The sequence below is a fragment of the Phyllobates terribilis genome, unplaced genomic scaffold (genome assembly GCF_046119375.1).
Source record: "Phyllobates terribilis strain yellow unplaced genomic scaffold, ASM4611937v1 Scaffold_3__8_contigs__length_932513732, whole genome shotgun sequence".
In the NCBI taxonomy this organism is placed as follows: domain Eukaryota; kingdom Metazoa; phylum Chordata; class Amphibia; order Anura; family Dendrobatidae; genus Phyllobates; species Phyllobates terribilis.
Window position 1 is genome coordinate 432787224 of NW_027362763.1, and position 25516 is coordinate 432812739.

At 48.4% G+C, this 25516-nt stretch overlaps 1 protein-coding gene across 1 annotated transcript in view; it reads right to left on the minus strand.

Annotated features, from left to right (window-relative positions):
* Nucleotides 1-16758, minus strand: part of RRAGD (Ras related GTP binding D) — an 87607-nt gene extending 70849 nt beyond the window's left edge. The window contains exon 1 of the mRNA XM_073675699.1: nt 16377-16758. Within this exon, the coding sequence (XP_073531800.1) occupies nt 16377-16515 (139 nt within the window). The 5' untranslated portion in view covers nt 16516-16758. The remainder of the gene's footprint in view (nt 1-16376) is intronic.
* Between the last annotated feature and the right edge of the window lie 8758 nt (nt 16759-25516).

Sequence of the window (25516 nt, forward strand, 5' to 3'; positions counted from 1 at the left end):
TGATTTTGTGGCAGTTACTAATATATCAGTATCACGGGTTGTTCTCCTACACTTGTTACTAAAGTCTTCCTCACTGACTGAACAGCTCTGCTGTTCTCAAAATGGCTGCTGATGGAAGAACATATGACCAGATCTGCCCATCAGCCTCCTCCAATTGAAAAACAGATTTGTTATGTGTGCTTATGACTGGAGGAGGCTGCTTGACAAGTCTGGTCACATGACCTTCCATCAGTAGCCATTTTGAAAATAGGAAGACTGTGCAGTCTGTGAGGAAGTCTGTACTAACAAACAGATGGAGCTTCCCGAAGGATGATCATCTTTAATACTTATATATTAGTAAGTTTCACAAAACCATGTCCCCAAAACATTTGTTAAAATATAGATAAAATAAGACAACCACTTTAACAAAATTGGAGGGCATTTGATTGTTGTGACCACTCCACTAATCCTGAGAACTGGGCTCTAAATTGCATAGTCAGAATGGAGTGGTAGCTGTGCGCATGTGCTCCCTCATTCATTTTCTATTGGCCTGCTACACATATCCGAGTACAGCACTCTGCTTTTTAGCCTATAGAGAAAAAAATAGAGCATCAGTATGACCATTGCTTCATTCTGATGGGGCCATTAACAGCTCCATTCTCGGAATCTGTAAGGGTCCAAGATGGTCAGACCTCTATCTATCCGCAAGTTATCACCTATACTGTGGATGGGTGATAGCTTAACATGAAGGAAATAACACTTTAAAGGAAATCTGTCAATAGGATCAACCCTCCTAAGCCGTCTATATGGGCATGTAAGTCATAAAAAGTTGAATAAACTCATACCTTGATATCTGCGATCCAATGTCTTATTCCAGAGAAATCCACATTTTTCTTATATATAAATGAGCTGTTAGGCTGTGTGCCCACTATGCGTTTTTAAACGTTTCCGCAGCGGCGATTCCGCTGCAGAAATGCTTAAAAAAAAGCTTGGTAGAAGGTCTGCTATGTTCCCTAATGATAATCTGCATGTGCGGAGACCGGGGGCCATTGGAAGGTGAGTATAAGGTTTATTTTTTATTTTGTACCATTCTTTTACTATAACTTGGTCACACTATATAAATCCATGCCGGTTGCATGGATTTATATAGTGTGACCAAGTTGACAAGCACTTTCCAAGTGATGCTAAAATCGCTTGGAAAGCGCTTGACAACCCGCATGCGGAAATGCATGTGAAGAACGCTTCACATCCGCTTGTCCCTGGCAGGAAAAACGCATGTACAATCCGCATGTACAATCCGCATGCATTTTCTCTGCCAGGGAGATGCAGAAACGCTCAGGAAAAATCCGGAGCATTTCTGCATCGTGGGCACATAACCTAAAGATGTATGAATTGGACACTGATCTCCCTGAGAATCTGTCTCCACAGCCTATTTCAAAATGAAAGGTGGCGTTACCAGTGTGAGACATGTAGATCAATAGAGAGCAGACTGTCATTACATGTCTCACATGGGTAATGCCCTCTTTCATTTAAAATAATCTCTGAAGGCAGATTTTCAGGGAGATCAGTATCCAGCCAGAGATCTTAACAAATTTAAAATGTCAAGGTATCATTTTATTCAACTTTTATTGAACTTCTATGACCTGCATACCCATTGGAAGGCAGCGCTAGTCATCATAATGGGGGATACTCGCTGCACCGGGTCAATTAAGGCACATAAGCAATGTCCTTCCGATAATTCACAATGCAGTTTATTATTTCGGCATAAACCGCTAATCACACAGTCCATCTTAGTATACGCCCGGCATGTTTACACCTATCACCTCCGGGAGCTTCTCAAGTGGCAGACCGGCATATTACACACATCACACTCGGGAGCCTTTCCAGCGACAGATACGTCCACTTGGCTCCCGTTATAGCCCTCGGCTAGGCAACAACATAAATGTCCATATAACGCAGCGTTTTTACCTTTAGCGGGTTTTGGCTGCTACAGTCCGTTTATTCCGCCACCACTGTGGCTTTGCGGCTTTCCCAGGTGGGGGTCTCTAGCCGTCGTCCCCTCGTAGGCTACTGGTATGTCTTCCACACTTGACATCCAGCCTGCGCCTTTCAGGGTTCTGCGCTAAGCCGGCTCTCCCTCAAAGGCCACTGACATCCACGCACCGGATCCAGGCTCGGCCTTCCAGGCTGCCAGGCTTCACTCTCGGCCTCACTAGGCCTCACACGAACAGTGTTCCCAGACACACGGGAACAGGCCTTACGCCTCTCTCACCGAACCACCTGTCTCAAATTACCAGGGTTTATATATCCTGTGCACACACACACACACATACTGACAGGACCTTGCTGATGTCACAGTCATGTGATCAGTCAGCTGTGTGTATAGGTCCAGTGTGCTGTCCCAGTCATATGTACAGACCTTTACTGTGCATACAGGACCTGTGCGATGTCACAGTCACGTGACCAGTCACCTGAGGGGGAAGGTATATGGTCAGGTAAAACACATCCTAGACCATTACCGTAATGCCAGCAAGTCGCTGCATTACATATCCCCCCCATCTGTTCAAACTTGTGGGGTTGAACACATAATATACACAATCACCTCATATCCCACAGCTCATACCGAGACCATGTACTTGTCAATTGCGCTGTTCAGCCCCTGGAATATTAGTCAATGACATTAGCCCATTCCTTAGGGACCTACCATTTGTCACTGTCACTGACTTCGTCGGGTCACCTTTCCGGGTCGTAACCTTGTCAGAGCTCCCCCGCTCCCAGCGGTCAGTTGTAACCTTGTCAGGTCTCCCCCGCTCCCAGCGGTCAGTCATAATCTTGTCAGACCTCCCCCGCTCCCAGCGGTCAGTCTTACAGCGGTGTGACTCACATGCCCTGGTATCTAAGGTCCGGTTCGACTCCGTACTGTCGCGTCCTCTATGGGGTTGTTTGTATGGGCTGCTCAAACCTGAGTTACTGGAGGTCTCACTACCTCTAAACCCACGCCCACTACTCTCAGGACATCTTGAAAGGTCCCTAACTCCAGCTGTAGCTGTTCTGTTATTTAGGGGGCCCTTTCTCTGTCGGGTCTCACTATTTCTAGACGGCTTCCATCTTCTGCTGCTCAGATGATGCTGTCTATCTACTCGCAGTCTAGCGAGATTCAATTGTTCTACCTCCTGCAGGTAGGTCACTCGGTATTCAATCAGCATGCGTATATATTCTAGGCTTTCTTCTGTTCCTACAGCGGAGAAGGACACCATGCCGTCTTCGTCTGGTCTCCAGTCCTGATGATCACGTGGACTGCTTACTTTCACCACACCAGACTTCTTGACCATCATCTGCATGGCTCGACCGCTTCTCCCAATGAGCTTTCTCACCAGAACATGAGGCACCCGGATGACCTCTTCACGCATACTGTGAGCTTTCCTCATCAGCTCTAGTTGTCTAACGGCTTGTTCCGTCTTCAACCGGAGAAACCGCTTCGTGCGAATACATCGCCAATGCATATCACTTAGGATCGCCACCCTCTTCACTGTGACTTCGGTCATGGACAGAACCCCCAGCTGTTTAGCTTCGGAGGTCAAGTACACCTTACAGGCTCCCACAGCCTTCTTAAACTCTTCATGCACGGACTCACGGGTGCATTCTTCCCTCAAATCCTCGGGTACATCTACGAGGCATTTGTACCAAGACGTTTCGGTCTCACCAGTTGTTTCCAGACGATCAACCAGCTCAGGGTTCAGGGATAACTGACTTTCAGCTTCTTCCCCCTGTATGCTTACCCTGAGCTGACTCACAGCTACAAATTCACGAATTTTCGTCTTGACCACTTCCACTTCATATTTATCTTCTGTTACCATGCTCTTAGCTCTCCTCAGGTCCACCTTCTCATGGTATAAGGGAGTGAGCGCAACGTGTTTGCCCTTTTCCTTCTCCAAGGAGGCCTCGTTCACCGAGTGATACTTTGTCAGGCGACTTTTGAGCCCGGAAACCTCTTCCTCTAGTTCCGTCACTCGCCTCTCAGCGGCCTGTCTCTGAAGCTCTTCCTGCTTCAACTGCTCTTTTAACAGTAGAGTTCTCTCAGACCTCTCTTGCTTCAAATGGGCCTGAAGCAATTCCTTGAGCTCCCTGATCTCGGCTCTTACTTCCACCGAATCATCCAAGCTCGCATCACTCGAGGAGGTATCTGCTTCATACCTCCCATCACCAGCGGCCAACTCCTGGCCCTGGTCTGTGGCTTCTCCGATGGACTCCTCCATCTTTTTCCGCTCAGCTTCCATCTTGCTGACTGTTTCTTTAAGGCACGCCTCCACCCTCTGGAGAGTTTCACAGGACATCTGTAGCTCCTTCACCTGAGCTTCCAGACCAAGGGTCTTTCCACGGAGATCATCATTCTCCTCACGGGGCTCTTGCAGAGTGGTCTCACCCACTTGACGCACTTGCTCTGCACCCGCCTTATCCTCCTCTAGGAGTCACACAGCTCCTGGTTGAACTGTTTGCGCAAACGTTCTGGGTTTTGTTCACGCCCAGCAACTTCATGCTGCAGCGCCTCTTTGAGGGCAGACAGCTCTAACTGTACCAGGGAGAAGCGATCTTTCACCTCGCATAACTCATCTTCACACACCGCTTTGTCAATCTGTAATTGAAAAACCTCCTCCTTGATTTTGCGGCAGTCCTCCTTAATTCCGTAGAACATTTCCTTCCAATGGTTAATTTCCGCGTTGCTTCCCTCCATGTCTCGCTGCCAGTTCCTCATAACCTGGTATATTTTCTGCTGCTCAGACTCCAGGTTCAGCTGGTCTGAGGACACGTTCCCCAGGTTTTCACATAACTGCTGCACGTCAATCTGACACTGCGGCCTGATAGGCTCCAGCTCTTGGTCATGACTGGCCGCCTCTCCTTTCAGGGCTGTCGGATCCTGATCCGTCAGTCTCAGTACCGTACCGGAGGTTGCTACTGGCAACGTCATCTCCTCTTCTACCTCTAAAGGAGGATCCGCACTTGAAGTATAGGCACACAGTACTATATTCTCTTTATTTTCATTTTCAGGGAGTACTACCGGAGCAACCTTTTTGTGGCCCTTGCGCCGTTGACTACGAGAGGGGGACTCTCTCCCCTCGTCTACCCCTCCTGACCGAACTCACTTTTTACTTTCATAGTGTCACAGTCAGCTACGGGGTCTGTGTCACTCCCCATGGTGTTGTGGACTAACAGGTCACCTCCCACTTTGACGTCACCCCCTTCTACTGGAGTTACCCCATTATCAACGGTCACATTGTCATTTTTAGGAGGTACCAACCCACAACCAGTAACAATTTCCAGTTTTCTGCAGTCCACACTCTTGTGAAAATCCACCCCTTTTTTAGACTCCGCCCCCTTTTTAACAACCACACCAGCAGGGTAATTTTTACACAAAAAATCAGCAGTAGTCTTAGGACTCAGTTCACAACATCTCTTACCACCTCCCCGGGCACTCTGGGACAACACTGGCGCCCCCGGAGAGTCCATAGAATGGTCCACTGCCGCCATTCCATATGGTGCCCACAGCTCCTGCGGTTCCTGCACCATGTCCAGTAAAAGTTTCCCAAATACCTGTTCCGGTCCCAACGGGCCCTTCAACCGCTCAATAGCTCCAGACAGATCTGCTGCTTTGCTCACAGCCATCGCGGTACGCTGTTCACACTAGAACTTCACCGCTCTCCCGGAAAAAATATTCGTGGCCCCGCCGAGCCACCGCAAACCAGGTTTGAGTGCGACGATAATCTTCGCAACCCCGCCGAGTTGCAGCCAGATGCTTTTAATTTTGTGAGCCCCGCCGAGCCACAGCAAACCAGGTTTGAGTGCGACGCCAATCTTCGCAACCCCGCCGAGTTGCAGCAAACAACCGGATTTGAGTGCGACGACAATCTTCGCAACCCCGCCGAGTTGCAGCAAGATGCTTTATCCACACTCGTCGTCCTGTGCCGTTGCCCCTAGCAACCGGGTTGTCGTTGCCGCTAGCAACCGGGCTGCCGTTGCCCGCATTCTCGAACCACATGTAAGGCAGCGCTAGTCATCATAATGGGGGATACTCGCTGCACCGGGTCAATTAAGGCACATAAGCAATGTCCTTCCAATAATTCACAATGCAGTTTATTATTTCGTCATAAACCGCTAATCACACAGTCCATCTTAGTATACGCCCGGCATGTTTACACCTATCACCTCCGGGAGCTTCTCAAGTGGCAGACCGGCATATTACACACATCACACTCGGGAGCCTTTCCAGCGACAGATACGTCCACTTGGCTCCCGTTATAGCCCTCGGCTAGGCAACAACATAAATGTCCATATAACGCAGCGTTTTTACCTTTAGCGGGTTTTGGCTGCTACAGTCCGTTTATTCCGCCACCACTGTGGCTTTGCGGCTTTCCCACGTGGGGGTCTCTAGCCGTTGTCCCCTCGTAGGCTACTGGTATGTCTTCCACACTTGACATCCAGCCTGCGCCTTTCAGGGTTCTGCACCAAGCCGGCTCTCCCTCAAAGGCCACTGACATCCACGCACCGGATCCAGGCTCGGCCTTCCAGGCTGCCAGGCTTCACTCTCGGCCTCACTAGGCCTCACACGAACGGTGATCCCACACACACGGGAACAGGCCTTACGCCTCTCTCACCGAACCACCTGTCTCAAATTACCAGGGTTTATATATCCTGTGCACACACACATACTGACAGGACCTTGCTGATGTCACAGTCATGTGATCAGTCAGCTGTGTGTATAGGTCCTGTGTGCTGTCCCAGTCATATGTACAGACCTTTACTGTGCATACAGGACCTGTGCGATGTCACAGTCACGTGACCAGTCACCTGAGGGGGAAGGTATATGGTCAGGTAAAACACATCCTAGACAATTACCGTAATGCCAGCAAATCACTGCATTACACCATATAGATGGCTTAGGAGGGTTGATCTTCCTAACAGATTTCCTTTAATAATCAGCTATTTATTCTGAGAGCTGTGTACCTGGAGACATGAGATAAATGTTGAGCTGCTTTTCTGAAGCCAGAAAAATTCTTTACATATCTGCAGCATTAAATTCCTGGCTAATAAGTGTTTTGGAGGTAAAATGACACTGACGACTTTTATCCAGACACAAAACTGAATAAGACATTTATCTAAAAAAAAAGTTTTTGTCTTTTAGATATTTCCTTTATAAACCTTTTACCATCAAAGAGATATGAAATACATAACGCAAATCACTCTATTAGACATTTTTGTGGCAAATACACAGCATGGACCACATGGGGTCCATGTTGTAGGCTGCCCTGAACTATGCAGCGTTCTGCCCTGGTGCTAGGCTACCATCTTCAGTGCGGAAGCAGGTATCATAGAAGCTTACAGCACTCGCTCTTGCACTGAAAGTGGGAGCTAAGAGCAATGAGCAGGTTGGTGCTTGGTTTCATTCATCCACAGCACACACCTCGGGCAGGCCATACTGTGTTTTATCAGCAAAAATCTCTAATAGGCTTAGAAAACCAGTTTTAATGTTAAGTCTTGCACTTTTATCGATTTTCTTTTGAAAGTGGAGATAAGCTTTAAAGGGGATCTGTCACCAGATTTCACAATACAGTCTGATGGGGCTGATGTACTTACGTCGAAAATCTATGCCAGATATCAAATGTATCCAGATATCTACCTGATATAAAAAACGAGCATTGTATCATGTGGCAGGTGTTTATGTGGCACCCCAGGGGGTCTGGTTGCCACAGTGATAGAAATACCATGTCTGAGGGCGAGCATGGGTTTTCCTGGTCAGGAGCACTGTTGCATGCAACGCCTCCTGCCCCAGTCCAGGGAGGGGAGGAACCTGCCCTTTATAAACTGGATCTAGGGCGGGGTTAGGAGAGTCGAGTCGAGTCAAGTCTAGTCAGAGCAAGGAGCTCTGGAGGCAACACAGGAGCGGAGAGCCAAGGATTGGAGCTGATAGAGCACCACACGGTACACTCAGGGACGTGGGCTACTACACAACTACAGCAAGGTAGCCAGGAAGAGTGCAGTCAGACGGGAAGGCCTACACCTCCACCTGGCCAGGGGGACTCTTGTTCGCTCACAGACTGACCAGGCCTCTAATGTTAGCCAGTACTTCCGGCAGGGCCTTCTTCATTACCAACAGTAAAGACCCTGAACTGCACTGCACGGACTCTGAGTCATTTCTGCTGCGCCCATGCACCACAACCCTCACCATCTACACACGCTGCCCTGAGGCTATACTCCTCCCATGGGGAGTTATACTACCCTCTGCTGCGCACCCAACATCAGCCTCAGTGGTCTGCCCTGCAGCGGCGGTTCTCAGTGGCCGCAATCCACGGCTGGCGTAGTCGGACATTTAAATATTAAAAACCAAATAAACAGACCCGCCACTGGTTTGACCACCCTGAGCCACGGGACCGGGTCGCCGCCATGGAGACTACAAACCCCCAGCATTACACAGAGACCCGGCTCCTGGTATTCCCCCACACACGGCCCAGGGGGCGCGTCAACTTTGGCGTAGTCGGCAGGATTTCGTGCCCGCAACCACCGGGTACTGCGTGCCTGAAGAAAGACTGTGATACTTACCGTGGTGAAGTTTCCCGCCATCAGCAGCCGTTTTCCCACCATCTGCAGCCATTTTCCCGCCATTGGGCGCCATTTTTGCGACGCCGCGCGGGAAGAAGAGGGGCGTGGACGCCAAAAGCGAGCGAGAGCTGATGCCCCGCCTTACGTACTGACGCTGCGCAAGGTCTTGGAAGGAGCCCAGCGGACGCCGACGTCACCAGCGCGCGACGCAAGGTCCCGACGATCGCCTGCGGAGCCGCGGCCTTCGGAGAAGAAGCAACGGAAGGTAGGCCACGGTTAACTAGGGGGGAGGAAGACACCAGGAATGGAGGGAGCTCCCACCGCCAGCGCGGCTGCTGCCGCAGTGATGCCGTTCACGATGCCGTATATCCCCGGAGCGGCATGGTTACCCCAGTACTCAGGGGAGTCGCATACCCTGAGCGACTTTAAAGAAAGACTGAATAGCCTATTCAAAGTATACCCCCTGTCCGAGGAACAAAAAGTGAGCATCCTGATAGGTCAGTTAATCGGAGCAGCCCAAAGAGAAGTGAAGTCCTGGTCAGCCAGGGAAAAGGGGACTGTAAAGGAAATACTGGCCCGTCTAAAGGACACTTTTGATACCCGCACCTCAGCAGAGATCAAGCTAAAATTTTATGGATGTAAACAACGGGCACAAGACAGTATACGGGACTATGCTTTGAATTTGCAGGAGGCCCTGAGAGCCATTAAGCAGGCAGACCCTGACAGCGTGCGGAATGAGGATCAGTCAACAGCTTAACAGTTCATTGAGGGTTTACAGTCCAGCGCCCACCGAACACAGTTGCGTGTAATGGCCTTGCAGAACCCTGATTTAGACTTTGCGCAGTTTAAAGACAGAGCCATCCGGGTGCTCCAAGAACCGGCACCAGGTGGCGCTGTAACCCACAGGCGCCCCGCTATCACCTATCACCAGGAGGCGGCGCCCTTGTCTGCAGAGCCTGTGGGAGCTGATGCACAGGCTTTGGACAAAGCCCCGGCTGCAGACCTGCACCATCAGGTCCAAGATCTGACCAAAAGCGTTGCTGCGCTAACCAGAACTGTGCAGTCTTTACAGGTGTCCCCTCCAGGAAAGATCCAGCTGGCTTCCAGTCCGGAGGACGTCCCTTGGTGCAGACAGAGGAGGATTCCATCGTCCAGAGGAAGGCCCAGTGACCGCTACGACCAGGACGGATAACCCATCTGCCGCTGCTGCAACCAACCAGGACATATGGCAAGGTACTGTCATTTAAACGGGCCCAACCTGGGGCAGAGGGCCGACCACCAGGCATAAGACCATCAGGCCCATCGAGCTGGCGTGATAAGTACGTAGGGGGACGACCGGTCTTGCCTGTGGTGCTGGATGGTATTCCTATGAGTGCACTACTGGACACCGGGTCACAGGTAACCACCATCCCTTATGTGCTTTTTAAGCGGTACTGGAATGACTCAGATATTACCCGCTACCCAGATAACGATTTGAGCATCATCGCCAGCAATGGTCAGCCTGTGCCGCAGGTGGGATTCAAGGAGGTGACCATAAAAATTGGTAAAGTTGAACTGCCAGCGCAAGGACTGATTATTGTGGACATTGACCGTCGTGAAAGCCACCCTAAGATAACCTACTAATGTTATTGAAAATTGTCTTGCAGAGATAATTGTCATATTACAGCAGGTTGCGATGAACGCCAGCTCCAGCCAGCAGCGTGTCCTACAAAAAGAGATCAGAGCCCTGATGAAAAGGCAACAGGTAGAACTGTCTGGTGGTGAGATTGGTAGTGTTAGGATGAGTGACCCGTTCCCTATCGCCATGCCCCCAGAAAGTGAGATGATGATCTGGTGCCGGACTGCAATCGGGTTAAGAGGAAGGGACTACCAAGCCATGGTAGAACCCGTCTACTCAGACAGTAGGCCCACCATTTTGACAGCGCGGGGGGTGGTCGATGAACGCCATGGGAGGGTACCCGTCCGCATCCTAAACATTGGGGAAAGAGAAGTATACTTGCCCCGGTATGCCACTCTAGCCAAATTGTTCACCGTTAACCAAAACTCTGTAAAGGCCGTGGAACCCTTGCCTCTATCTCAACCAGAGGAGGGTAACGGCTCCAAGAAACAAATGGAGGACTGGTGTCAGAAGCTGCATGTGGGCACCACTCCCACTCCACTCCCTCACACCAAAAACAGGGAGTCTACCGGGTGGTTCAGGAGTACGAAAGAGTCTTTAGCAAACACCCGCTAGACTTTGGGCAAGTAAAGGGGGTAGAACACCACATCCCAATGGGAGACCATCCACCCATAAAGGAAAGATACCGACCTGTACCCCCTGCACACTATCAGAATGCCAAGGGAATGTTGCGAGAAATGAAGGAGGCTGGGGTAATCAGGGACAGCTGTAGCCCCTGGGCAGCTCCACTAGTTCTTGTGAAAAAGAAAGATGGCACCATGAGAATGTGTGTAGATTACAGAAAGGTCAACGGTATCACACACAAAGATGCGTACCCGTTACCTAGGATAGAGGAATCTTTAGCTGCATTAAAGTCTGCTAACTTCTTCTCCACTTTGGATCTTACTAGCCCGTACTGGCAGGTTCCTGTAGCAGAGGCTGACAAGGAGAAGACCGCGTTCACCACCCCGATGGGTCTCAGCAAATTCAACTGTATGCCGTTCGGGCTCTGCAACGCACCAGGAACCTTCCAGCGGTTGATGGAGTGCTGTCTGGGGCACAGGAATTTCGAGACGGTCCTGCTATACCTGGACGATGTCATCGTGTATTCCAAAACATATGAGGACCATCTGAAACACCTGGCAGAGGTGTTTGACGCCCTGGCAGGCTACGACCTAAAGGTGAAACCCTCCAAGTGTCATCTACTAAAACCAAAGGTACAGTACCTGGGACACGTGGTGAGTGCTGACGGAGTAGCTCCAGACCCTGATAAGATCACAGTGAAAAGGGCCGGACAAGACCCTCTAGCATAAAGGAAGTGCGGCAGTTCCTCGGGTTGGTAGGCTACTACCGAAGATTCATCCCCGGGTTCACCAAAATGGCAGCCCCTATGCAAGACCTCCTGTTAGGTCAGTCAAAGACCAAGAATAGGAAGCCGCCCTTCAGGTGGGACAAGCTGGAAGAGGAGTCTTTCTGCCAGCTGAAGATGGCCCTCACGGGGGATGAGATCCTGGCTTACCCTGATTACGGCCAGCCTTTCATCCTCCACACGGACGCCAGTAACGTGGGGCTGGGAGCCGTACTATCCCAGATCCAGCAGGGCAGAGAGTGGGTAATTGCTTACGCCAGCCGAAAACTATGGCCCACAGAGAGAAACCCTGAGAATTATAGCTCCTTTAAGCTAGAGTTCCTGGCAGTTATGTGGGCAGTGATGGAACGTTTCAAACATTACCTTGCCTCTGCCAAGTTCACTGTGTACACGGACAACAACCCGTTGACACACCTGGACACTGCAAGACTTGGTGCCCTGGAGCAAAGATGGATGACCAGGCTGTCCAACTATGAGTTTGCCATCAAATACCGGGTGGGACGCACAAATGCCAACACAGACGCCCTGTCCAGGATGCCGAACTTGCCGGACGGAGGGGAAGATCCAGAAGAACTGGAAGAGATTGAACTCCCTGCGTTCCACCGTCATGGGATTACCCAGTGTTCCCACTGTGTAAGGGACAAGCACTCTGCCACGTTCAATCCCTTACCCCACTACAGCTGGGCGGAGACGCAAGACAGTGACCCAGCCGTCCGCCTGGTAAAAGAGATGCTGACACAGGCTGATGCCCGCCTTGACCCAGACGCTCCGGAAGAGACCAAACAGCTGTGGAAGGAGAAGAGTAAACTGTTTCTCTACAAGGGGAAGTTGTGCCGGAGAATTGTCAACTCCCGGACACGAGCTGACCTGGCAGTTAGTGGTCTCGAGACGAGACGCGGCTATGGTCCTAGAGGCATACCACGACAGAGCAGGGCACTTTGGATGGAAGAAGTTGGAGTTCCTGTTGCGTGAACGGTTCTTCTGGGTAGGCATGAGAGGGGCCATTGAGAGATGGTGCAGAGACTGCGGCCCGTGCAACCTGAGAAGAAAGGACCGTGCCAGCCAGAAGACTCCCCTGCAGCCCATCATCACCAAGCAGCCACTAGAACTGGTAGCCCTGGACCATGTGAAGCTGGCTCCAAGTAGGTCCGGGTACGTCTACGCCCTCAACGTCGTAGACCACTACTCCCGGTTCCTGGTGGTGGTCCCTGTCAAAGACTTAACGGCTCAGACGGCAGCTAGAGCCTTCCAGCAGCACTTCTGCCGTCCACACGGGTATCCGGAGCAAGTGTTGACTGACCAAGGTCCAGCCTTCAAAGCGGAGGTCTTCCAGGAGTTCTGCAACCTGAATGACTGCAAGAAGATAAGGACAACGCCCTATCACCCCCAAACCAACAGATTGTGCGAGAAGATGAACCAGGTGGTGATAGACTTGCTGAAAACGTTGCCCCTGTGGCCTGAAAAACTGCCTGATCTGGTGGACTTGTATAACCACATCCCAGTAAATTCCACCAACTGCACCCCGGCTTACCTAATGAGAGCAAGACCTGGTAAGCTGCCTATTGACCTGGATATGGGAGTCCTGACACCCGAGGACACCTCGCCAGAGGCAGACTGGGATACAGAACGGCAGCAGCAGTACCGGAAAGTGCAGGAGAGTGTTGAGAGAAGTCTGTCTCAAGCAAGAGAAAGGCAAGAGAGGACTTACAACCAGCATGCTCCCGCTGTTCCCCTGGCACCCGGAGAGTGGGTCTTGAAGAGGAAGAGGCAGCTCCATAAGTTGGATGACCAGTGGGAGAAAGACTCGTACACAGTACTGCCCTCAAGCCATGAAAATCCAAAAGTATGCATTATCAGTAAGGATGGAAGAGAGACCACAGCCACTGTCTCCAGAGACCACCTGAAGAAGTGTCCCGAGCAGCTGCAAAGCACTGATGAAGACCAAGATAGCCCTCCACCCTCAGAGGAAAGGGAAGAAATGGTCAGTACAGTACTCTGAGAATTTCCCCGGTCCTGGACACAAATTAACAACGCTATTGTGGTACCCGTCCTTACCTTTGTCCAGCCAGCCCCTCAAGGGCCTACAGAAGAGCAAGTAGTGTTGGAAGGGCAACCGGCCCCGGTGGCAGAAGATGCCATACCAGCAGCCCAGGAGAATCAACCCTCTGCTAGTAGTGAGCCTGCCGTGCCCGTGGTAAGCCAAAGAGTACGCAGAAAGCTGCCCAACCTCCCCGTAACATCTCCAAACACCTGTAGTGCAGACACTAGCGAGCCCACTACACAAGGGGGGGAAACAGGGGACCCAGAAAGAACACCACCAGATAGTGTGTTACGTAGGTCCACCAGGAGCACTAGAGGTCAGATGCCCGCTCGCTGGAGAATCTAAAAAAAAAAAAAAAATGACATATACCTGTATATTGCAAATGTTGAAATGTTTTATGTTTGTTGCATGAATAATAATTATGTTTCTCAAGTTACCCGACAGGGTCATGGACTGACAGGTTATGGACAATGAATAACCGGAACAGTACCTTGTAAATAGTTGCACCTGTTAAGTGCCCCTTTGTCCGGACCACAGAATGAAAACCCGTGGAGGTGGCTGAAGACGTGGTCCAACGCCGGATCATCGATGCCCTGTAGCCACCCCAGGGCCTACGTGGAGGGTTTGGGACGGGTCCCTCAAAGTACATCTTGGGTGACATGGACACCTGGTTACGGAAGTGCCGTGACCTATAAAGACTGAACTCCTTGTACATATGTTGATGTGTTATTGCTTATACCCTGTTATGTATGTTTTCATAAAATGTGTTTAGTCCCGGAGTACTAAAATTTACCAGGGAGGAATGTGGCACCCCAGGGGGTCTGGTTGCCACAGTGGTAGAAATACCATGTCTGAGAGCGAGCATGGGTTTTCCTGGTCAGGAGCACTGTTGCATGCAACGCCTCCTGCCCCAGTCCAGGGAGGGGAGGAACCTGCCCTTTATAAACTGGATCTGGGGCGGGGTTAGGAGAGTCGAGTTGAGTCCAGTCTAGTCAGAGCAAGGAGCTCTGCAGGCAACACAGGAGCAGAGAGCCTAGGATTGGAGATGATAGAGCTCATCCTGGCAGAAGACGCAGAGAACCGGACACCGGAGTCCGAGGCTGTGGGGATTATGCATCCAGCAGCAGAAACCACACGGCAGGGGATTTCAGGTCCTCTGGCCATAGAAAGCCCGGAGGCTCAGTCACACGCAAAGGACCGGCACCGCCATCGAGGAGCGGAAGGTACCAAAGGCCCCAAGTCACCAGCCATACGGGTGGGCACCACACGGTATTCTCAGGGACGTGGGCTACTACACGACTACAGCAAGGTAGCCAGGAAGAGTGCAGTCAGACGGGAAGGCCTACACCTCCACCTGGCCAGGGGGACTCTTGTTCGCTCACAGACTGACGACCAGGCCTCTAATGTTAGCCAGTACTCCCGGCAGGGCCTTCTTCATTACCAACAGTAAAGACCCTGAACTGCACTGCGCGGACTCTGAGTCATTTCTGCTGCGCCCATGCACCACAACCCTCACCATCTACACACGCTGCCCTGAGGCTATACTCCTCCCGTGGGGAGTTATACTACCCTCTGCTGCGCACCCAACATCAGTCTCAGCGGTTTGCCCCGCAGCGGCGGTTCTCAGTGACCGCAATCCACGGGTGGCGTAGTCGGACATTTAAATATTAAAAACCAAAGAAACAGATCCGCCACTGGTTTGACCACCCTGAGCCACGGGACCGGGTCGCCGCCACGGAGACTACAAACCCTCAGCATTACACAGAGACCCGGCTCCGGGTATTCCCCCACACACGGCCCAGGGGGCGCGTCATTTACGCTGTGAAATTAATAGGAATAGAGGAAGAATAATAGTCATGTTATAATTCTGTATGACACAAGTGTGAATATTGTCCATAAACCAATGGCACAAAAGGGGTCAATTTCAATTCAGAAAAGAGACATATGATTTGTAGAGTTTTGTGCTTTCTGATGGATACAGTTCACCAAATCAGAGGTTGAAGTAACACACATGGATATTTCAGGGCTGTCAAACTGTTTCCAAAAATCTTCTAATAGCTGGCATTATGTTTACCATCAACAGAAAAAGAGACTACAACGGGCACGGCGCCAACTGTGCATGTTACATGAAGACACAAGCTTTAAACACTTGCTGTCGTGAACTCTAGAAACCCAAGTATTCCAGCCATCCATACATTGAAATGCTTACAAGGAAACTTTAGCCAGCAGCCACACTACACCACACAATGCCCAACATTGGGGGGATTGAGAATAGCAGCTGTCCTTGACAGCTCCGCCAGCTCCACACTCAGCACATTCTACAGGACAAATCCTTACAAATCCTATTTGAGGTGGAACTGTCAGAAGTGGAAAGAAAGTCCTGCCTCCTACACACCAGTATAGTAAGGGGTTCAATCACTTCACATATTTATCCAGTATAAAATGGCCCACATTAAATTTAATAATGGCGGTAATATGTCTCAGCTATGTCAGATACACCCAAAATGTCCCAAAATGTATGTCGCTTATAACCCATACTATGACTATAAGGCATACGGACTGGAGATCCATATAAACAGTGCCGTCACTTGTTCTAGATGTTTCACGCATGATATATTAATCAGTCATGCACTTGCATCCCTGATGGTTTTCTCACATTATACTTAACCTGCATATACTAAATCGCAAGTACCTAATTCATTGCCTCAGTAAAACCAAGAACTATTAACTATTTATACCCTCTTCTTCTTCGCTGCCAAAGTCTCCGTCCATGAAAGAGTCTCCATCCTCATAATCTGATACTCCTGCTATACCGTCCTCCTCGTCTTCCTGTTCTTCATCTTGTTGCTTGCTGTTCCTGTGCAGACCCTGGCTCATTTTCTCAGCAGTCCCTGTGTTTCTTTTCTCCTAGGAAAAGTTGTCCCAGCAGAGCTGTTTCTTGCTGGTATCTCGGTGCAGCTCAGCTGCTCTCCCCCTACACAGTCCTCTGAATGCAGAGAGCCTGCGTGACCCAGTCACCTGACACCCACCACACTGCAGCACTCCACACACAGCACAGCTCTACCCTACCATTATACACTCACTCACTCAGGGCAGAGAGCTGTGCAGCCATGCCATTATGTGTTCCCTTCTATTATTGATGCTTGACGTAATGTTTTGCAGCAACGAATTCCGGTTTTACTGTAATCTACACTAATATGATTCTTAAAGGGGCTTTACCATAAAGACAACCCCTGCCCCTGTGCACTCAGGACTCCTGTCTATGACTGTTGTAGCCTCTGCAATCTTTAAGATTGAATTGCATAATTGCAGGTTTGTTTAAACTATTCTCAGGTCAATTTATATCAATGAAATCTCATGATGATAGGTCCTCATTATTAGATCGGTGGGGTTCTGACAGGCAGCACCCCCTCCAATCAGCAGTACTTAGCTCCAGAGATGGCCGGATGGGAACATTGCATGGAATTGCACTGCACATACATAGTTAAAGGAGTTGTCCAGTCTTAAACTACAAATCTGCAGTCACTCTATGTGACTGCAGACCTGTGAATCCTCCCGACATGTACCCTGCGCGCTGTGAGGGTTCTTCATTGGCGGTGCCAGGAGCAGGCGGTCTTTGACCGCAAGTATGAGATATGCATTCTCCCAGCCACATTCTGACTAGATAGGTGAGGCCTCGCTCAATGCAAGTGTATTGAGCGAGGCCAGAAATAATCTAGTCAGATTGTGGCCTGGAGTGTATATACTGTATACTTAGTCTTACGATCACATGACTGCCTGCAGACTTGTAGTTTAAAGCAAACCTGTCAGCCGGATTTAGCCCTATAAACTAAAGGCATGGCTATAATGGTGCTATGATGCTGATTAATATGATACCTGATGTGAAGGGATCCGCTCAGTGGCTGCTGAATACTCACCTTATGAAGTTTTCCAAAAATGACTTCTTGTGTGCTTCAGGGTGGGATGTGGGGGCATGGTCTTCTTCTCGTTCTCCGCTCCCCCCCCCCACCATCCTCCTCCATTTCTTGTGCAGGTCACTGATTATTCAGTGACCTGCCTCCTTTTCAAAACTCCGCCATCATTGCATGGGCGGTGCGTGCGCTCGCAGTGGGAGTCGGCATCCTGTGTGCAGGACTGCAATAAAATGGTGCCAGAGGCGGCGCATACGCAGATCAAAAATTTGTCTCTGAACTGAGCCAAAATCTCGATCTGTGCATGCGCCACCTCTGGCGCCATTTTATTGAAATCCTGCACACAGTGCGCAAGCTTTCACTGTGCCAACACCACCTACACAATGATGGCAGCGGCATGGAATTTTAAAAAGGAGGAAGGTGACTGATGACAACGGGCGACAACGAGAAGAAGACCCTGCCCCTACGTCCCACCCCGAAACATCCTGAAGCATAGAAGACATAATTTTCTGAAAATTTCATAAGGTGAGTATTCAGCAACCACTGAGTGGATCCCTTCATATCATATTAATCAGCATCACAGTCATTATAGCCATGCCTTTAGTTTATAGGGCTAAATCTTGCTGACAGGTTCGCTTTTAGATCGGAAACCTACTTTAATGTATAGTGGCCACTGCCAAGTGCCTTGGCTCCGGTACTGGTGGAGATCATCGAGGCTGTGGCATTGGAACAACAGGGGATAAGCAAGAAATAGTTATTTCTTTATTTTATAATGATGAATGACTTTCATAAAAAAGTAATATCACAAGGTATAGTTACTACTAGATTTCTAGGGATGGGAAGTTGACCAAGAGATTTATTGTGATTGGAAAGGAATTTTCAGACTAATATGAGACAGTTACCATTGGCCTCAAGGGCTTTTGTCTTTCTCTGTTTCAACATGATACTATTTCATATTATTATCCAATTTAATAGGCAAGTTAGAATTTCAGTATTATTGTTAGTATTATTGTTACTTCTCAGCATGTAGACCCAATTTTTATTATTATTATTAATAATAATAATAATAATAAGAAGAAGAAGAAGAATATTACAACAACTTTGTAGTAACTGTACATTTTACTTAACCTTAATTCTATGAGTTAGATAGTCTGATATTCAAGGGGTAACGAGACAATTTGCATAATCTGATAACCTATATTATGCGTCCTCTTACATCCCACTACCCAGGTGGAATACAAAGCTAAAAAATGTTTATTATTTTTTACGAGAATGACATTTAGGTGGATAAACCACAAACAATGATTTCTTTATAGTTAATCTGCTGCCCTTTGTTAGTCCTTGCTGTAAATTATACATAAACCAGTGTATTTTGATTTTCCCTCCTGTTTATCCCCATCACTGTTTTTGCCAGGTTCTGTTCTCTTTATGAATGGGTCATGAGAAACCAATGTTTTATACCTCTTTGTTGTGTAGATAATTACATTCAGAAAAAGTTCAACAAAAACAATCCATGAACACGTTTGCTACTTCATTATTCAGCTCGGAGCATGCTTACAAGTAGTTAAGTATCTGAGCTTCTACTGGAATTGTCCAGTTTTTACCAGCCCCTGCAATAGTTAATTAATATCAAAGCAATTTTCAAAGTATCTTAGAAACTTAACAAACATTCAATGTTTATGGGACACAGTCTATCAGATGCACTGTTATGGTGGCATTGTCTCAACAATACTCTTTTTGTGGGGCACTCCTTTACATATATATGGGTGAACTATCTGTGTTTGAGCACAATCTTTGCTATGAAATCTTTATGAAGAAATTAGCTTCATGATGGCACCTAGTGGGCCCATTAATGGGGTACAGTACCTGATGAGTTCCATGTGTATGATGGCACATTTCAGACTTGTGAAGAACATTTATAAAGGGACACTGTGTTTATTATGAGGTAATACAGTTAGCATTTTAAGGCATTATTGTACCAAAGGATTATTGCATCATGGAGCAAATACTTGTACTGGGTATCCCGGGCTCTGCTTCCTTCACCTCAGTTCGCTGCCCTCTGTTGTGCTCCACGTCGAGTTTTGCAGGTTGCCCAGTGTGGCTCAATGACATCATCTCCCTATTCCTACTTAAAGGGAACCTGTCACCAGAAAAAATGCTATTGACCTGCAGATATTAGCGTTACTAACCTGCCGAACGCTGCGGGGAGAAAATTAACTTTATTCTGCCCTGCAGCATTCGGTTTTAGTCACAGTGGCAGCGCTGCACTGGTCCAGTCACCACCCTGACTGACAGCCTGTCCCAATGCTCCATAGCTCACCATCCACCACTGCTTCGAACGTGAGAATTCCATCATTTTACAGACAATCATCTTGGCTATCTCATACATAAATTTAACTTGCAACTATTTAGCATATGATTTGTTATGCAGATTCTTGTTACTGTTTTGCTCCTGGTGGTGAAAAAATATTTTTCTTCCTGTATACTACAAAATACAACCTGTTTTCACATTCCCTAATAGCTCAGTGTGTTATTAGGTTGATTCCCAAGTGAAAGGTCACTGGTTCGAATTGAGGAGCAGCCATGAAGAAGATTTCACAAGAAAAGAGACACAGGATCATCCAGCTCATCGATAGCGGTCTCTCGGCCGAGAACATTGTCAAACTGCATCATGTGAGTGCCATAACAGTTGGAAGAATACAAATTGAAGTCTGTCCATCCATTCAAAAGCCATGAGGTGGACTTATAGGCAAAATATCGAAGTCAACAAGTCGACTCATACAAAGTCTTTTTTTTTCTGGTGCGACAAAATACTTCAGTGGAGGTTGCTCGTATGTTTCTTAATAGTGAGATCACAGACGTCCATGCAAGCACCGTGCGATGCACGTTACACAAGTCTAGAATGGTGGCCCGAAAAAAGTTGAAGAAGCCTCGACTTCAATATCGTCATAAGTGTCGGCTTGAGTTTGCAAAAAAATATGAAAAGTGAACAGTAGAAGATTGGAAATGGATGATTTGGAGCAATGAGATGAAAGTCAATAGATTAGGCTCTGATGGGTGCAAATGGGTCTGGTAGAAACAAGGAAAAAAGGGGCTAAGGGATTCGAGAATTTGAAGGAACTGTCAAGTTCGGTGGAGGAAGTCAGATGATATGGGGTTGTTTCACAGCCAAAGGTGTTTGATACTCGACCAGGATCGATGGTGATCACAATGCTGAGCTATATGCGAGTATCCTACAAGATGAGTTACTTTGTGCACTCGAGTACTATGGGTATGAAAAGGACGAGATAGTGTTCCAGCAGGACAACGACCCGAAGAATACGTCGAGTTTGTCAAAGAAATGTTTCAATGGCAATGAATTAGAAGTGCTGGATTGGCCCCTACAGTCCCCAGACACGCTTGAATCTGATTGAGAGTATGCCCAGAAGGATTCAGGCTGTGTTGAAGACCAAAGGTAGATTCACAAAATACTAATAAAATAATAAAAAATAAAATTTAGATTTTTTAGGAGCAAAACAGTAACATTGCAGTGACATGGCAAGAATCTGCATAACTAACCATATGCTAAATAGTTGCAAGTCAAATTTATGTATGAGATAGCCAAGATGATTGTCTATAAAATTATGGTAGTCTCACGTTCAAAGCAGTAGTGGATGGTGAGATATGGAGCCTGAAAGTCAAAAATTCAAAACATTATTACCCTTATAATGTACAATTTACAATATCACCATATAATGACTAAATTGTATCAGACTAATAGCACCATATGGGAACTAATTAATACTCCAATACAGGCAGTGACTGCATAATACAGATGTACTGTGATTGAATACTGTGCCCAAGGAGATCCCCCGACTGCAGATGACCTTGTAAGTCTTGTGGAAAGATACTTCGCTGTGGAGAACTTCCTGAGCAATCAAGGAAGCCTGAGGTCACATTTCTGGGCGACCCAAACGAAGGGGGGCCCAAGGCCACATCTGAGGGGCGCACAAAGACCCAGAAGGGGTCAAAGCCGAGTTTAAGGAGTACATCTCATGTCATTGTTTGTTGGAGGTGTCATACCCCGGTCATATATCAGCCCATTTTCTGCTAGTATCAGAGTCCATTAACTGCTCCATAGGCCGAGGCTTCTCATTTTTTGCACATCCCGCGCGCATTGCCATATCTCAACTGTGTCAGGTGACTGTGAACGGTATACAAGTGATGGGACTACTGAACTCAGGAAGTTTGGCGACTTTGGTAAGGGTCACACTTCTGTGGGGGTAAGGTGTATCCATGGAGACGCCAAGAACTATCCCATTGCCCGGATCGACATATACTCAGACGGTGGTTCGGTGTCCCACGAAGTGGGAGTAGTCAAAGACATATTGCATGCTATTGTTATCGGATGTGACTTTCCATTGTTCTTGAACTTGTGGGCTAAAGCTGTAGCAACCAGTGGTCCAGTATACTGCCAGGAGTCAGCTATTGTTACATTTCACATGATGTAAATGGTGAAATTTTTTTCACTATACTGGCTAGAGAGGAGGATGAGGAAGCATCCCCTGAAGCCAATGTCCATGACCTGGAGGAGTCTCAAGACAACTTTGGGACTGCCCAGCTAAAAGGTACTCTGGAAAATTTAAGTGTGTTAAATAGTGTTCCTCACGACCTGATAGCTAATAACCAGTTTTCGCAATTGGCCAGGCATAATGACCTTTTGTATGAAGGGACTAAAAGGACGGGCCTGGTAAAAGAGCTCCTCCTGAAAGCACAAGGGGTGCAATACAGGGGGTATAATCGCTTGGCTCGAGTGAGACCATTTAAGCCTGGGGATTGGGTACTTGTGTTAGTGCCCACAGGGGAGAACAGGTTCCCTACCCAGTAACAGGGACCCTATAAGGTGATGGAAAAGGTGGGCGAGGTCAACTATAAAGTACACCAACCAATGAAAAGAAAGCCCTTTCCCATATATTATGGAAACCTGATAAAACCCTGGAAGGATAGGAACCCGCAAGAATCCCCTTGCTTGTTGGCCCCGTCAGAAGCCAACATTCTGTATGTCAAAGTAACAGGAAATTTGTCACCTTCCTAAAGACAACACGGCCAGAAATTGGTACCCAAAAAAAGGGGCAGGTTCTTGGAGTTGCTAAGTCAAACTCCTGTCATTAATCATGAGCCTCCTGCTAGTGTCAATTTAAAACCCTCTGGAATTCCTAGGCTATGCAGAACTGGCCACACCCTTTCACAAAATCAGTTTAGGTAAAGTGGACCCCTGTAGGCACTGTGGGTTGGCAGATGGTGCCCAGCCCTCGGCTTTGGGCAAAGGGAGAGGGTATGCAGTAAAACCAGGTAGGACTGGGTTAACGCCTAGCACTGCATCTGGCTAGCTATGTCTAGAGGGCCAGGCTGGGTGTTCACTTGTCAGTCAGCTAGGGTGCTGAGCAGTCTGGTGTTAGAGGGAAGAAAGACCGTTTAATGGTGGATAGTTTTGAATTTGATAGGTTTGAATCTCTTGCATTTTTATGAAAGCAATAAAACTGCATGTTTGGATGAGACTGCATTGCAACGCTACCTACTACTGAATATGAATCCCTACAGGGGGTATACTTCAGTCACGGTGTGAAGGTATAATTCAGTCACGGTATGATGGTATAATTCAGTCACGGTATGATGGTATAATTCAGTCATGGTATGATGGTATAATTTAGTCTCGTATGAGGGTAAAATTCAGTCACTGTATTATGGCATAATTCAGTTATGGTATGATGGTATAATTCAGACAGGGTATTATACGTATAGTTCAGTCACTGTATCATGTTATAATACAGTCATGGTATGATGTTATAATTCAGGCACAATATGATGTTATAATTCAGTCACTGTATGATGTTATAATTCAGTCATAGTACGATGGAATAATTCAGTCTCAATATAATATAATTCAATCACTGTATAAGGGTATAATTTAGTCACGTATAATGGTATAATTTAGAAAGGTATGGTGTAATGGCTTGGGCGTACCCAGGATCAAAACTAGGGGGGGGCAAGCCATGGTTGTTTAGGTTGTAAAATTTTAAAACGAAAAATGTGCAACGCTGGAAACAGATAAGACGCAGGAGGGTGAGTATAAGATGGAGCAGGAGAATTACATTTAGAGCACCAATCCAGGTAATCACATATAGAGGCCTCCCCGTAGCGTAATTACATATAGCCTAGAATAATGACGCTGACACTCGAGGTACAGGATAATGACACCGACATTGGGGGTACAGGATGACACCGACACTGGGGGTACAGGATAATGACACCAACACTCGGGGTACGGATTAATGGCGCTGACACTTGGGGTACAGATTAATGGCGCTGACACTCGGGGTACAGGATAATGGCGCTGACACTCAGGGTACGGATTAATGGCGCTGACACTCGGGGTACAGGATAATGACACCGACACTGGGGGTACAGGATGACACCGACACTGGGGGTACAGGATAATGACACCAACACTCGGGGTACAGATTAATGGCGCTGACACTCGGGGTACAGGATAATGGCGCTGACACTCGGGGTACAGGATAATGGCGCTGACACTCGGGGTACAGGATAATGACACCGACACTGGGGGTACAGGATGACACCGACACTGGGGGTACAGGATAAAGATGCCGTCATTGGGGGTACAGGATAAAGACGCCGACACTCGGGGTGCAGGATAATGACGCCGACACTCGGGGTGCAGGATAATTGCGCCGACACTGAGGGTACAGGATAATGGCGCTGACACTCGGGGTGCGGGATAATGACGCTGACACTCGGGGTGCGGGATAATGACGCTGACACTCGGGGTGCGGGATAATGGCGCGGACACTCGGGGTGCGGGATAATGGCGCTGACACTCGGGGTACGGGATTTTATTTATATTTTATTTATTTATATATAATAGTGCTATTGCTATAATAATTAACGTCCCCCCAGCTGGCCCAGCATTAACCACCTGTCCTTTCTCCAGGTCCAGTACCTGCTCCCAAGGCCCAGGCCCCAGGCCCTTTCAAATTTCAATAATTACACAGTGAGTGAGTGTATTGTGTAATTTACACTGGCTGGCTGCCACAGTCACTGGCAGCCGGCCCACAGTAACAGGACAAGCGCTCCGCTCCGGCGGGATTCTCAGAGACAGGAAACAGGGGAGGCAGGCAGCGTGCTACGTCAGCACACCTTAGGAGTCAGGACCCTGATCAGGTGACATGCGACATTGCGGCGTGCTGTGTCACTCAGCGTGCGTTAGAGGTAATCCCGGCCGGACCCCATGCAGTGACACTGCGCAGGTCAGAGCAGAGGGAAGCAGTCACCTGCGGCCGGCCGCAGAGGGAACTTTCGCTGGCCGCGACCGCCGGTGATCTAAGTGTGTGTGCGGCGTGCAGGGGTGGATTAAGAGTAGCAAGGGCCCCGGGCAGTTTAGAAGGCACGCCCCCCCCCCCCCACACACACACACACTTGATGTATCACATGTCATATGATCCCCTGTGATAGATCATGTGATAGTTCACGTGAAATTAATTTGGCACAATATTAATTATAATAATTTTTTTTAGGCTGTGTGCCCACTATGCGTTTTTTAAGCATTTCCGCAGCGGCAATTCCGCTTGGAAAGCGTTTGTCAACCCGCATGCAGAAATGCATGTAAAGAACGCTTCACTTCCGCTTGTCCCTGGCAGGAAAAACGCATGTAAAATCATGCGTTTTTTCTGCCAGGGAGATGCAGAAACGCTCAGGAAAAATCCGAAGCATTTCTGCATCGTGGGCACATAGCTTTACATTAATTGTATGACTCAATATTGAGCACACGTAGCCATCTATACACAGCAGGAGGGCGCACGTAGCCATCTATACACAACGGGAGGCCGCACGTAGCTATCTATACACAGCAGGAGGCCGCACGTAGCCATCTATACACAGCAGGAGGCCGCACGGTGCCATATATACAC